Raw genomic sequence first — 15817 nt, 5'->3', positions numbered from 1 at the left:
TTTATGAATTATTGATATATATTAATTTATACATAAATAACAGATACTGTGTCTTTGAATATCTCTTTCTACTGTTCGATGTATTTTAATTTTAACACCACTTTCTATATATTTCAGCCTTTTGCATATAAACCAGAGAGAGAAGAATCGCGGTGAAAAACTACTTCGCTAAAGAACAACGTAAAAGACAAAAGCTAAAATGGGAAGGAAGACAAACTAACAGAAGAATCAACAATACACTAGGGTCATCCGATGCACGTAAGAACCGCATAACATAAGACGAAGGAAAAGAAGGGAAAGCCATGATACATAACATCTTGGTATATGGCAGAGAGCCGAGTTAAGCGACACAGCGAGCAACAGCCCGATCAGTCATTAAATCGTCGCGATTCCCCTTTTGTTTCCACGTTGGGACGTGTGGGCGTCGGGGTTTATCCGTCCGTGTGTTTTCGTGTTTCGCTGGCGAAAGGGGTGCAAAAACCGGGTGCTCCGCACCCAAAGTTAGAAAGGGATGCCTATACACGTTCCACCCCCTCCTGGTCCCTTTTTCATTCTCGATTCGATGGCTATAGGGGTGGTTAAAGAGCCTCGCGACAAGCCACCAAGCGAAAAAATAACGGAGACAGAACTAGATAGAATGAGAGAGAATGATCGTGAATATAAGCGGTGAGGGGCGGAGAGACACAAAAAAGGAAGAAAGAAAGAATAGGGTGGGGGTGGTGGTAAGGGTGAACCGGTGGAGAGCGATCGGGCGTAACGTTTTTAATTGTTTCGCGCCCAGCCGCCTTTTGTTTCGGCGTTTATGCCTCGTAAACGGTTGCTGAACGCCAACAGGGCCACGGGGGAAGCCACGCTTCCACCTCTGATTCTCTTCTTTTTCACCTCCTCGTGCTCCTTCTTCCACCCTTCCAACCCGATTTCCGCCATCTCGCGCTTTCCCTCCACAAACCCTCCACCGTGGAAATCTCTGATTTATCCTGAGCTTTTACATGCATACAGTGGTTACACAAAGTATCGACGCATCATTGTACTTATTGTTGCATTTAATCAGGTACCGATTAGTCAGGTTCAAGTACGTTCAATTTTATACATAGGTGTATATATGTCGGGTTATCGTTAAAGTTAGGGGTGTATAATGAATATTCGCGTGAATTGGCCATCGTTGTGATGTACTATGGACGATATTTACGGATACCAATGTGATTATCACAGAGTGTAACAAGTAACAACGGCGATTGGATGATCGAGATGTCGATGACAACGAATTTACGTTCGATAACGAATCCACGGTCAACGGAATAACGAATGCAATGTGATACACGATTCTGGTGTGACTCAACGTACAAGTAGAACTTATCTGAATGAACTGAACTGTACTACAGTCCAAGTGGAACTGCCCTTATATACTCCTCTCCGTACCTCTTGGCTCAATCTTTGTTTTTAAGGACAGCCATGTAATTATTCCATACTTCTGTTAGGTACACGTCTCTCCCGTGACCGTGACTACGTTCAGTGACCCGTTATGTTGCTTCGAGCCCAAGCCCACTGTCATAAACCTCGGGCACACATACTCGGGTTAGAACATTACAACTATTTCTCAGTTTTATTATTTAATTTATTATATATATAATAAAAGTCTGGGCTAAAGTATTGGGGATCTTCTGAAACATTCCAAAAGAAAAGCCCAGATGTCCTTTCATCTCTGACATATACAGGGTGGTTGATAATTGGTACAAGCGGAAAGGGGGTGATTCTACGCGAAAAAAGAAGTCGAAAATATAAAATAAAAATTCTTTTTTTTTCAATTTTTCCATCGAGACAACGATCTACAGTGAGATCCGGTATAACCTACCGCACGCGTACCGAGCGAAAATTCAAAGTCGATTTTCTCGAAAACAAAGCCTCAAACGAAAAATTTTTATTCTATATTTTCGACTTCTTTTTTCGCGTAGAATCACCCCCTTTCCGCTTGTACCACCACTCACCAACCACCCTGTATATATATATACACGATCCGGTCGTATAACACGTAAAAAGCGGGCACGACGCGATTCCTTGTGGCAAAAGAAGAAAATAATATAAAATAAAATTTGTTCATCCTCGGCTTGGTCCTGGATAAAATACGAAAAGATCGAGTTTGTAAATTTATCAAGTATACTTGAACTTGGCTAATTACCGACTGGATTTAACCAGTTTACTGCGTTCGACGTGCATACACATCAATGCAAAACTTTATTTCGGTGCGGTCGACATGTATACTCGTCGTGTGAAATAGAAAATTACCATTTACTATGAAAACTGTAAATTTTAGTAGAAAGTGATATAAATGACATTTAATGGTATGTTTCCCTTACGTATTTCCAGTAAGTATTTTATACAAAAAAGTTTGGTTATTTGATTATTTCCATTGATGTGTATATCGGCTATTCACTGCGTATATCGGGTATTTTCCAAATTGTTTTGCCTACGTTACTGCGTCCATCGGGAAGTCTTGGAAGCGGTATATTCCTTCTAAAATGAGTCGTTTTGGAATGACGTTGCGCGTATTACGCGAAGGTCAACCTGGATACATTTGGAACTTCTGTATATACGTTGGAACAGATACAGATTACAGTCAAAATTATCCTAAATATAAGATCACAATTTGCATCGTTCTAGAATTCTGCCGTTATCTATTTATTACACCAGGCGTTTAGTTTAGTATGCGGATAGTTGGTACACCAGCATAGAACTCACGAAAAAGCTATGTGTCTTTAAGACAGATATTGTTGCTACTTTGCGACAAAAGGGACTTCATGTTCCTCGAGATATAAAAACATCTTCACTAGAACAGTATCGGTCGGTGTATTGCAAGATATATGAACAAAATAATGCTATTGATGTGTACTGCTCCTTAGTGAAATTTATAATGATTTAATTATAATATTATTATTTATAATAATTTACGATGGAAATAGAGAAACGAGGCGTTAGAGTGAGGAAACCGACGAGAAAGTGGGTGACGTGGACAAAAACGATGGAATAATTGCATCATATACACTTACAAGAAAAATACAAGAAAAAGGAAGTATTATAAGAAAATATTTCTCCACCTCATAGACGTTATATGTTCGAACTCCTACGTGTTATATTAAAAAAATTAAAATCTTTGCTCGAATTGTGTTGAGGAAATTGTCGAAGAATGTGCAATTTAGCAGGCACAAGCTTTGAATATTGGTGGACCAACTGCAGCTGCAAAAGCTACACATCTCATCGGAAAATATGTCCCCAACTTCATACCAGCTACAATTTCAAAAGCAAATCCATCACGAAGATGCGAAGTTCTGCTCAAAAAATGGAATCCGTAAGAGTCTGAGTGAAGTCACGCGTTTGACCTGAGAAATGTCGCTTTTTGTGGTATCTTGCTTTGAAAAATACCACACTGAAATCAACTGAAATTCTTCAATTTTAGTCCTTTAATTTTTCTTGTTTACGAATTTTATTTTCCGGCAGTTTTTAAGTTTTGTAACAACCTTTTCCAACAATGAATTGTTAATTTTTTATCGAATAAAAATATAATCCTTCCTCGTTTCGCATTACTTTTTTCGTGAAATCTATCATGGGAGCATTTATTTAAAATCGCTTGATTTTACCTCCGCAGTTAACAGGCTAAATAAATAGGACGTTATTCGAAATACGAAAATAAGTAAAGAGCGAAAGATAAAATTTGCCCATTTAATGCGTCATTTTCAAGAAAATAGAGTTTGAACATGTTTAATTAAGAATCGGCATGGCACATGCATACGATAGATTTTCCAATTTATTTTTCTTGGAAACAAAGCGGCTTGTGAGAAAATGTTATTCTACCTCCTGTAAAATCACCTCCTGTCGATTATTTAGCTCAGAATTAGTTACGTTCGAGTATACTTGTGTTTTATTCAATTTTTAAATACCGACTTAAATATTTTGCAAATTCGATTTTCTCGAAACCTAGGCCGAGAATGAAAAAATATTACTCTACATGTTTTCCCTACCTTTCCATAAGAAATTACATTTTATTCGGCCAGATCTTGTATATTTTTCTATAATAATACGCTTAGCTTTATGAACCTTGTATGTGTGTGAAATCAACTGTGAAGAAGATAGAAGTATGTGTGAGTTTCAGAAAATATTGCAAAATCAAGTCCATTTCCGGGTTGTGAAGCCGAAACTTAATAAAGCAACAAGTACATTCAATTTTGCATCACTTAGCAGTGGTTTCATATGGCTACAAAAATTTTGTATCATGGAAATTCATCATTTTTTCAAATTTGTATCATGGAAACTTCTAAAAAGGCAGCTTAAAAATGCTTCGTTCGAAAGTAAGGACACGTGCAAATACTATTTGTAACCACTGTATTTTAAGTAACCATTGCTATTCCTATGTACCCAATGTATAATGAATTTGTGAAAGCGCACAGAAAACAAAATCGTAACAATCGCGTTAGTATCGTCACTTAAATAATTCCATCAACGCAACGTGAGCAACCTCTAATGAAAAAATACGTATCTCAGTAGCAACGAATGGATTAATTACATGCAAAATCCCGTACAAAGTATGTAAAATATATCAAAGCAATGCTAAAAGTTAAATCTCGCTATATTATAATAATTATAAATCGTCATTATTATAATATTCAGCATAGCCAATTAATACCGTTAAATACGCAGTTCGACGAAAGAAAACAGCCAATTTGCAACTAAAAAAAGAAGCAATCCGAGTCTCTAGTATCTTCCACAGCGTCTTAATTTCACGCGACTACTATTAATCGTTATTATTGTCTATATTAAATAATTGAACAAGGAAGGTCCCCGTCGTATAATATCCTTCACAGCGCTGTAATTTCACGTGGTCGAAGATCCACCTCAATTTCTCTCTGAAAACCTTATTCGATGAAAAGATCGTGATAAGCGATACCTTTGGACGTAATTAAAAAGAGCGCGGCTCGCGTAACTGTTCTTCGACGGGAGTGCAGATGTAACAAAAGGAAGAAGAAGCCCTTTCGACGATAGAGCACACGTTTGATTAACCACAGCCGCTTTCTTTCTTCCTTCTTCGTCGTTAAACAGAGAAAAATATAGTGGAAGAGCGGGAGGAGGATGGTGGTCGGTGAAAACTTCCGAATAACATTTTTAAATTGGAAAAGCGATCCAGAGAGACTGGTGCAGTAAGAGGAAACCATCGAGGATGAATATAAAACACTTTGATTCCATTTCCATGGCCAGCTTCTTCTTCTTCTTTGCTACTACCCTCTCACCTTTTTCTCTCGGCCAGTGAATATTCCTCTGGTCGACGAATCGTTCGCGGAGAAATGGAACCTGTGATGCAAAGATCAAGGATTTGGCGAGTTTGTGATGCGTTTGGTTCGCTACTCGAACACGAATATCCGACGTTGATTCGTGGGTTATAGACGATGATCATCTGACAAGGCCATTATCGATGCGCGTTTCTTTCGACGTAAGAAGCATCTATATATGACACAAATATTAAATGTATATCTCGTATGCTATACTTTAGCCGGCAGTATATTAGCATAGGACGTAGTAACTTTACAATGATATTTTGTATCATTGCATTCTAATGAGAATACAATTCTTATAGGATGTACAAGGAATACTAATGAATAACTATTAATATTTTAATCTCTATTCTGCAGCTGGCTGATTGCATATCCGTCTAATTTCTGCTTGGACGTTTAGACTACCCTATATCTGCTTAATTCCCACCTTATATCTAGACTGTATATCTACCTAATATATCTCTATATCATATTCTTGTGTATATTTCAGTCGTAATTTTTCAACATATAGTTGTGTAGTATCGTTGAGCTGTGCTTAGCGCTGTAGAGGTCGCTGCTGGGTACGACCACTCTTTTCCTCATTTTTTGTACCGTGGAAGAAAAATCGGACCTCCGGTCGCCGGGATTCGAACCCGGGTCCCGAACGTTTACAACCTAAGACGCCAACCACTGCGCTATCGTCGTCCGATAATAGTTAGTGTCGAGTGGTGGTATTTACTATCGAGTGCCACCACAGGCCCTCCTTTCCACGATACTACAGTTGTGTTAATGGCTATAACATTTATATTCTAAAATAAGTAATTATCCTCAACTTTTACTCTTCGTTACTTTTCATTGGCAATATACATAATTCTTCCGCAACATCTCTCCTCAGTACCTTGGAAATACTACAACTTATATCATATATACCATATATACGTGTTCTTAATAACGTTACATTAATACAACTTTAACACAGCTGCTAGTCCTTAATGGATTAACAAACTACTACACTATAATATGCTATAACATACAAAGGTTATAACGAATCATATAGCGTGAAGAATCATGTACAGAAACGAGAATTTCCAGGAAAGTTCATGATCGAGAGCATGGATTCGTGGATCACTGTCTAACATTGGTATACGTCTGATAAAAAGAGGGACGACTGGCAGGAGTTTTGTTCAAACACACTCGGGGAAACGTGCTTCCACGGCGGCGTTGCACGTGTACGTGCATTCGTAGGACCGGCTACACCTATGCAAATAGGTAGGAATAGTCCGTGACCGGGCTCTTCTGTTCCGCGAAGCCGTGCTGACTCTTTGCAAACAATGTTACCAGGCACGTCGCCGGGACGTAAGTAGCCGGCCCCCATCGTGGATTTCATCTCCTTCGTTCTATCGGCGATAAGCCTTCGTAATTATTCGTGCCACGTTCGCCATTCTTTCTACGAGTGGACAAACTCGTTGCTAGGGCTCCGTACAAATTGCAAATACCTGAGACTTGTGGTATACCATGACCCTTAAGAGACCTCGTGTTGTTAGAAATAACGGACTGCATAGAGGTTATTGTAGGCGGAAATGATGCAGCCAAGTCATCAAACAAAACTTTAAGTAGGATTTCTAATTTATTAATTTACGATTAATATATTTCAACTTTGTCTAGCAACAAAATTATTCGTCGTATTAGATACTTCCAGTTATCTAATCCTATCAATGTAACTTGCAAAATTTGTGACTTGTACAATTTCACATTCATATTATTTTAACAATATTAATATTATTAATCGTGTTATTAGTAAAATGAATGGTTCGTGATCTTCCCCTAATAGATATATTTTCCCCATAGATCTATCTGCCATCTGTAATAAGAGATATTTCTCAACTGACGTTATCAACCACCAGCGACACAGCCATCGTTCAATCTGCCATCCCCGCACACCGCAATCTCAAACACTGTCTTCGGCAACAGATGCTACCGTCGCGTCGCTTTGACCAGCCAACGATGACACGGAAAACTGGAAAAAGTTTCCTCGACGTCGCCACAGAAGATCCCTTTAAACAGACTCTGCTGAACGCGATATCATCGTACTGCACCGGTAGAAATCGGAGGAAGAAGAAGCGAGGCAGAGCTTAAGCACTGGAGGGTTAGAGAAGATCGGTGCCGAGGGCGAACGTTGCACGGTCGAGTGAAATAATTTCCTGGTGTCCTCCGCAGCCACGAAAGAGGAAGAACGGAAGCGAACTGGTCTTTCACAAAGTTTCTTGGACACTCGAAGAAGCTTCTACTGTGAGAAACTGGCTGGATAATGGTCCCCGGGGTTAGACGAAGGAGAGACCAAGTGATCCTTCGGGGGATAAAGGGTGTACCGCGCGCGTACACACAAAAGGAACGTTCTTCCATTTCGCGTGTGTACGACCCGGTACAAAGCGTATCCTACCTAACATTCGAAGAGTCCTCCCTGGAAAGACCAAATCTACGTCGCATCCTCCTTTTGCGAGTAATCGTCTCTCCGTGTAAGTATATTATCCCGTTTTAATGATATACATATAGTACTTACATACGAGTATGTAAGTCGAGTTAGGAATAGTGCAGAACAAATTTGATAATATCATTGGAAAAACGCACACTGCCGACTATGAATATAATTCGATGCTTTCTGAGTAGTGCGGAGTAAATATTTCTCATTTGCTTTTAGCTCTTAGTTACTTTATTGTAAATTTCTGAATTTATTTATATCATAGGTATTTTATAATGGAAAAGACTAAATAAAATAAAATTCGTTGAAGCTTTTCGATAAGAGTAAGGAGAATATCCTGTGTAATACTTACGGTGTATGTGTAGCATAAGTAATAGTATATTGATGGAATTATTTCAATATTTTCGTATTTCTTGCAAAAAATAATGTATTAACATTTATGTTACTGCTCATTCATTTACTGGGCTCACAGAATATGATTGTTAGACTGCGGATGTTTTTGTTTGAACTAAGTGTAATGTTGCATATAACGAATGCGATATTTTTAATATTTTACATACTTTTGCATATGCATTTCGTATATTTTAATTTCTCATACATGCACATAATATCGACAGTCCCAATACGATTAACTTAATTGTTATTATAAATTATTATAAATGTACATTAATTAGTCTCAAAGTGAAATTATAGTCAATCAGAGTCAAAGTCATCTCGGTACAAAAATGTAACGTGTAAAATATTTTAGGAGAAAAGTAAGAAAAATTGAACGTATTATATCCATTTATCTATATGTTTATGATTTGATATCAGTTAAAATTCAAAAAAACCAATTTCAATAATTCAAATTCAAAACTCAGGGTCAGAATCTCGTCTAGAAGATGTACAAGACGGTATCATCGTGGAAGACCCTCTCGAAAAGCGACTAGGAAGAGAGCGAGAGTGCATGAACCCTCTCTTGGCAACCTCAGGATCTTCGACCTAGCAAGAATACAGGAGACCATCGAACCAACCAACAAACCAGTCGAGAATCCCCCGCGGTGGTAGGCACTGGCCCGAGAAATTCAATTACGGCTAAACTTCTCGACTGAAGACGCGCCTCGTCTGTACACACTACTGTAAGCACTCTGTTTCGAAGATCGAAGCAGGAGGAGATATCCTGTGTGTATTACTCGTGCGACCCTTCTCCACCTTTCACAGAGGGATGAGAGACCTCCTGTGTGTCGACCAAGTCTAAGGACGGAGGCGTAGGTGTAATTGAAACCGAGCGAAATCGAAGTTTCCATCTCCATGATTTTAAGATCCTCGCGAAAGTCGAAAGAGACAGGAAAAACGATTGTGAAAAGCATTGAAAGGTGATTTCTTGTCTATTGGAAAAAATTCTAGAAAACAGCTATATTATTTTCTGTATTTTACGTATTTGTTATTAACAGATTATGGATGTTTGTGGATTTTATTGGAAATTCAATATAGAAAAATGAATAGAATGAATTATTTTCTGTATTTTACGTATTTGTTATTAACAGATTATGGATGTTTGTGGATTTTATTGGAAATTCAATATAGAAAAATGAATAGAATGTAGAGAAATATGCAGAGATCTATAATCTGTTCCATTAGTTCTAGTGTATTTGGTTGTTACTGTATTCTATATTTAGTATAAAAATATCAGAAAAGATGTATATTCCTAGTGATAATACCATTGTCCAAAGTTTCCTACTAATCCCAATGCTCTTAAAGTTGTAGAAGCTCAAGAGGCGAGATTCTCAAATTTCCTAAACCCTAGATTACAAAAACAGAAGACTCAGACAACCAACGTCACTTACTCTTTATGCTCTTGTAACCAATGGCTATTCCGACAATTCCGCAAACTGCGATAAGAGCAGCAAAAATATGACACGCGACCAAGAGTAGAACGTGCGTGAGAGTACGAGAGAAAGAGAAAGAAAGGAAGAAAGAGAGAGAGAGAAAGAGATAGAGCGCATGCGTTTAGCACAGTTGAGTTGCGTACGAGTGCCCATTAGGAACGTGCGTGAACATACGCGACTAAATAGGGCAAGTGGCCAGAGACCATAATGTTAAGTAAATAATGGCCAAACTCCTGGCCCCTTATTATACCACTCAAAGCTTAAAGTCTCGTATACTCGTTAGTGGCGGCTTTTTCTTCCTTTTCCTTCTCCCACTCTCTTTCCCTTCCTTCTCTTCTTCTCATCTTTTTTTAATTCTCTGCGCACACGACCCTTCGCTCCTTCCTCGAGACTTCATTCTTTCCTTGCTAGGCTCATTCTCACCCTCCGTGAAGTGCATACGCGTGTGCTGTTCACCTTCCCATCAGAACGAAAAGTGCGTGCCACTCTTGATTTACGTGAGGCTGGCCAACGCGTCGCGCGCGCGATTTCGACGATGACCCACCTGTTTGGTCTCAATGATCGCTGGTATTATGCGCGGAAAAGGACGAATGAATGTGTCAAGTATTTAGATGTTGATAATATTGCAAATATTTGCTGGTATTACCAAACAAATATACCACGCACATCTTGTATTGTGTATAGAACTATGCAGAATGTTGTATAGATATCGCACAGAATTCCGTTAATGATCGATTCCTCCATATCGTTATTATTAATATTAAAATACGTAACGCGTGGAATACATACTATACTATACATATTCCCCAGTTGCAATAACTCTGAAATTACATTAATGTGAAATTTTACTAGAGATCGATATCTTTATCGCCAATATCATGTTACGTGTGATTAAAAATGTTATAGCCTTCGATTACAATATTCCGCAAGTCCAAAGCCAAATTCCACGGTTTGTAGCTTCAGCATACTCAACGTAATTAACATATCTTTCCAATTACAATAATCCCAAGGTAAAATTCCACTCGTTTATAATATTATTAGCAATTGATTCCTAAATATCGCCAATATTAAATTGTGCGTCATGAGAAACCTTACATCCTCCATTCACGACATTCCGCAATTCCAAGTAAAATTGAACTCGCTCGCAAGCTGACTCGCTAAATTGATTCCTTAATGTCACCATTTTCTATCAAGGTATGTTATACATATGTATATGTATAACAGGAAACGTTGCATATTTCGAGCACAATATCGGCAATTGCAATTGCAAACTAAAATTTCACTCACCGCCAATTCCACCGGCGATCGACTCCTGTTTCTCGACCTTGGGCTGCCGATACTCGTCTTGGGGGAGTCTTTTCCGCTGTAGGAGACCGCAATCAGGCTGTTGGTGTTGGAGTTGCGTTTGGATATGCGCAGCGGCGGCCGCCGCCGCAGCAGCCGCAGCCGCCGGAATTGCCAGGCCGGCAGGACTCGCTACATGGGCCGGGTGCGGGGGCGGACTGCCAGCTGGAGTGGTAGCACTCGCTGCGCCAGGCAACACGGGTGCGGTGGTGCAGCTGCCCGCATTGTACTGCAATTGCAGGCCCAACTCGCGAGCTTCGCTTTCCTCCTGCGCCTGCTGCCTCCGTAACGCGACCTGCGAATTGTTTCTTTGTCAGTTCAGGAATTGAAATTGCTAGGACAAAGTACGTTTTGATTTCTTTTTCTTTAACCATCAAGTAATGACCATTGGATCATACATCAGAACGCTCAAGTAAGAAATACGAATTAAAATATAGTAATTTAAAATTGAATAAATTAATGTAGACTATTGTGGTTCGTATATGATCTAATGATATCAGTTGAGAATTTAGTTGAATTATGGATGCTCATTCTTCAGTGTAGAACTGAGATGGATATTCGTTGTGGGTGAAATAGGAGAATTTTAGTTTTCATTGGTTCAAATGGCTATTTTTGAGTTTTTGATGGAATTGTATGGTTTATAAATCTTAGTTAGTTTTGGTTATCAGATATCAAAAAGATAAAGGAAAAAGTTATTTGCACCCTTCTACGCAATAAAGCGAGTTTGTCAAGTTATAAATTGTAGGATGAAGATTTCTGTTATAACCGTTTTTATGTACGATTTATAATCGTACATTTAATGGAGGGTAGATCAGTTAACTTGTAGTTTAGAGTAATAACTGTACTATTCTAATGCACTAAAATTTATTAACACTGGTAACTTGTTTCTTATAAAGCACTAATAATATTAATTTAATGATAAAAATAGAAAAATCACTTGATGTTCCTATCATTTTTAGCTTCCCTATTACAATATTGGCTATCTTAATCTAGTTACAAAGGCAGCGATATGAGTATTAAAATAACCTAACCTATATAAGAGGGTATAAGGATCCTCAATTCAGGATCTCGAGTGGGTTTAATGTTACGATCCAACGAGGATCAAAGTGATCAAACTACGTATTCAAAACATTATCCGTGACTCTTTGAAGAAATATAATGAGACGCTCGTACTTTAATGACTAGGATTAAGAGTATCATTATTTCTAGAGTTCCAATAATGGTATAAGTGTTTAATTTTCTATTCGTGTTCAAAAGCATGTAAAACAGTAAGAGAAGAGTATCACATGTTTTGAAAGACCCTCGTGCCGATCCCAATTGAATTAGTTCACGCTTCCTTGATTGTACACATATATGTATATATTCTTTAATTATTACAATAACAAGTTTATCTATTTATTTTAACACATTATCGAATCATTACTGGGTATAAACCTGTCACTATGTATTTTTTACTAGCGACACTTTTTTAGCGATATCACTAAAGTATCACTATTTTAGCGATACTTTAGGTAACATTTTTAAATTCAATCGTCAAGTATAGCTAATTTAAAAAAAAAAGATTTTGATCGTAAAGCATCTAAATATAATTTCAACTAATAAGATAATGATTATGTTGCATTTCATATAACTTGCATAAAATGTATAGAATTTAAAATATGATTATATTGTAAAATTTTAAATGAAGTAATTATATGATGTAATATCCGTGTAAAGAACAATGATGTTCGAAATAGATATTTGACCATTTAACGACAAATCATTGAAAAATATATACAATTATTGTTTATTAGTAAAGGATATCTTTTGAAAGAAAATTATTACTTCTTGACAATCAAGGATAACCGTATCACGACGTTTCATTTAACCTCACATTCTTTAGAGCTTCTAGATATGTACCACTATACGAACTCTTCTCATTGATCAAACTTAATACATCACTATTTGTTATCCAAACAAACTATTATTCTCACAGATGTTATCGAAATCGAACAATAATTCGTCTTGTTTGACAAAGATTTTATAACGACAGTTTACCTGGGCAGCCATAACTCGTTGTCTCTCAGCGATCAGTGTACATTTAGCACACACGCAGTCCCGCCAACGACAGTACCGTTTGTGACCCTTCAACGCGGAAACAACGCCGTGATTACGGCATCTCGCACACTTCGGTGTCCTTTGATATCTCTCGGCACTGGCACGAAGGAAGAACGCGGCTGGTAGCACGTGATGTTGTTGCTGCTGTTGCTGGTGTTGCATCAATTGACCAACGTCGACACCAAGACCGACACCCCGCGGTAACGACATTGTTTCAATATATAATGAACAACAATCGAATCAACGTGATCAATGAAAAACGTAAAAAACAAAAAAAAAACAAAACCAGTGAATGACCACTGTACGAAAGGGCGATAAAATCAACAAGGATCACGGATCGGTAGGCATCGTCATTAAACTCACAATAGAATAGGCTCGATCACCGAGGACAATCGTTTTGGGCCGAGCATAAAGCCCAGTTCGCACTGACACGCGTCGCTCCCATTCTAACACCCGTCGCGTAAAATCGTTCACTACCGAGTATTTCTCATAACCGATTTATTAACTCACGTAACCGATATTTTTATCAGTACGTATATTTTATCGTTTCCAGGATATGCACACTGTATATGTATACCTCGTATATTTGGCCGCGTCAGTGGCCACACTGAATCATTGGTCGATAAAGGAGGCCCACAGCGTTAAGCGGTACACGGGCTCTTCTTACTTCAACCGAAGAAATCACATTTAACGCTGTTCGGTAGAAACTCTCGAACCGGCACCGTACAGCGAAACGAGGAACGAGAGGACGAGAAAGAGAGAGACGGATGTAATAGAGTGAAAGAAGGAATAAAGACGGAGGAAATGGTGTACCGGTTGGGCGAAGAGAGATAGCTCTAACAGCACGCGCACGCGCCTACACTTCCGAAAGTTCGCCGGCAGAGAAGAGCGGCGGCACCACCGCTCGTACGGGTGTCGGGGTACGAAATGCGGAATCGCCCCGACTCCTCTCGCAGCACTCTCTCTCACTCTCTGGGTATTGTCAACAATTGCAGCATCCCGGGAGAGTCGATTCAGGTAGCGTGGAGAGACAGAGAAGCGGTGGCGGTGATGGTGTCAGCAGCAAAGAGGGAGCTGAAGGCGGACGAATAAGGAGGTGGGGGGCGCGCTCGCGCGGAGGAGGGGAGTAGGGAATATCGAGGGGTGGGAGGGGACTTTTAGAATGTCGCGAGGGGACCAGGAAGCAGTCAAGAGGGCAGAGAAGAACGAAACGAGGGAAAGAGAGAAGAGATGGATAGAGATAGAAACGGAAAGTGTAGAGGAAAAACGTGGAAGAAGGTGGAAAAGTGAAGAGGAGAGGGGTACCGTCCGGGTGGGAATACAGTAATACGAAAAGAAACGAATGAGCACGAAAGAGACCGACGTTAAAGCGAAGTGGAACGTTTAGGAGAGAGATGAATAGGCAAAAGAAGAAAGAAAGAGCGAGAGGGGAAAGAGAGAAGGAATTTATCAGGGAGGGATAGGGCAGAAACTAACAGCCCCTCCACAGTTGCGCGAAATAAAACACTGTGCCACAGTGTTCCACCCCGGGGCTTCGGCCAAACGCAAAGCCGCGCTTAGGCACGGCCACGCCCGCGCATCTACCCGATTGGCCGAACATGCTGTTCCACCAAGATGTTAAGAGTTTATATCTGGCTCGGGGTGAAAGGGGGACATACCTAACCACGTACCCACCTACCTACTCACCCTCGATAAACTATGCGTACAGAAGCGCGTATCAGACGTGTGTATTTTCTATCGTGCTGGTGGAGGCAAAACGGACAAACACATTACTCTTTTATTTAAAACCCGTTCCAACGTAAAATACAATGCGAGCGATGCTCAGACGTTTCTCTCTATGCTCCGCCTTTTGTTTCGTCGGGACTGTTTTTAACCGTGCGCGCCTTCTTCGTCCCTTTCGTGGAAGGAATATATCCTTTCTCTTTCTTTTTTTTTATTTTTCTTCTTTTTTTCCTTATTCCTCCACTTCTTTCTTTTTTTAAATCTTTATCTTTCTCTTTTTCCTTTTTTACCTCGATTCGCTCGGTCACGATTGCTCGCGGTTAGTCCATCTCTTTTCGCCTGTTTCTCTTTCCTTTTTTGCTTTTCTTCTCCGTTTCTTTCTTTTTCAGATCCATCGAGTTCCACTCTCTGTAAACCACACGGGCACACAACGTCATAGCGACGAGCCTTTCTTGAATCATATTCTACAATGAGGTTTCAATGGGGGGAAGCCCTATTGTCGTTCACGAATGGCGACCGATTTTATAGTGATCTAATGTACAGATGTTATTTACCTCGCAATGAGAACCGAATAAAAGCATTCTATGTATTAAGCATTCTGCGATTTAGATCCTGTATATCTCTCTGCTTACCTAACCTCTACTCCTGCCTGTCTACAGGCGTTGCGTACAACAATGCACGTTCGGCTCGCGTAACGCTCACAATGGCACTATTACTCTTTTGACTTAGTCATGCGAACGAAAGTAACTATATCGGTGTAGTTTCGAAGAAACCGGTATTTGCATTTCAATAATGATTATTCGTACTTATGGCTGCTTGTGTCACATTACACGTAATAGGTACATACAATATTCAAATTCACATTACATATCATTAGAAGCTATTTAGAATTTTTTTGATATTTTCTTTTTCGTATCATTTTCTTCTAGTTCTTTTAAAAGTATGCAAATAGCACTACGTGTTACACGAGAACCGCGAAACATAGATAAATACCATAAACACATTCTTTA

The 15817-nt window shown here is 39.2% G+C and overlaps 1 protein-coding gene across 1 annotated transcript in view; it reads right to left on the bottom strand.

Moving 5' to 3' along the window:
* LOC117233817 (doublesex- and mab-3-related transcription factor A2) overlaps window positions 1-14902 on the bottom strand; it is a 32520-nt gene extending 17618 nt beyond the window's left edge. The window contains exons 1-2 of the mRNA XM_033494419.1: window positions 13026-14902; window positions 10932-11283 (exon numbers count right to left, since the gene is read on the bottom strand). Of these exons, the coding sequence (XP_033350310.1) occupies window positions 10932-11283; window positions 13026-13295 (622 nt within the window). The 5' untranslated portion in view covers window positions 13296-14902. The remainder of the gene's footprint in view (window positions 1-10931; window positions 11284-13025) is intronic.
* Between the last annotated feature and the right edge of the window lie 915 nt (window positions 14903-15817).

Source organism: Bombus vosnesenskii, unplaced genomic scaffold (genome assembly GCF_011952255.1).
Source record: "Bombus vosnesenskii isolate JDL3184/JDL3185 unplaced genomic scaffold, Bvos_JDL3184-5_v1.1 scf7180000013299, whole genome shotgun sequence".
Taxonomy (NCBI): Eukaryota; Metazoa; Arthropoda; class Insecta; order Hymenoptera; family Apidae; genus Bombus; species Bombus vosnesenskii.
This window is presented reverse-complemented; position numbering and strand designations above follow the sequence as displayed.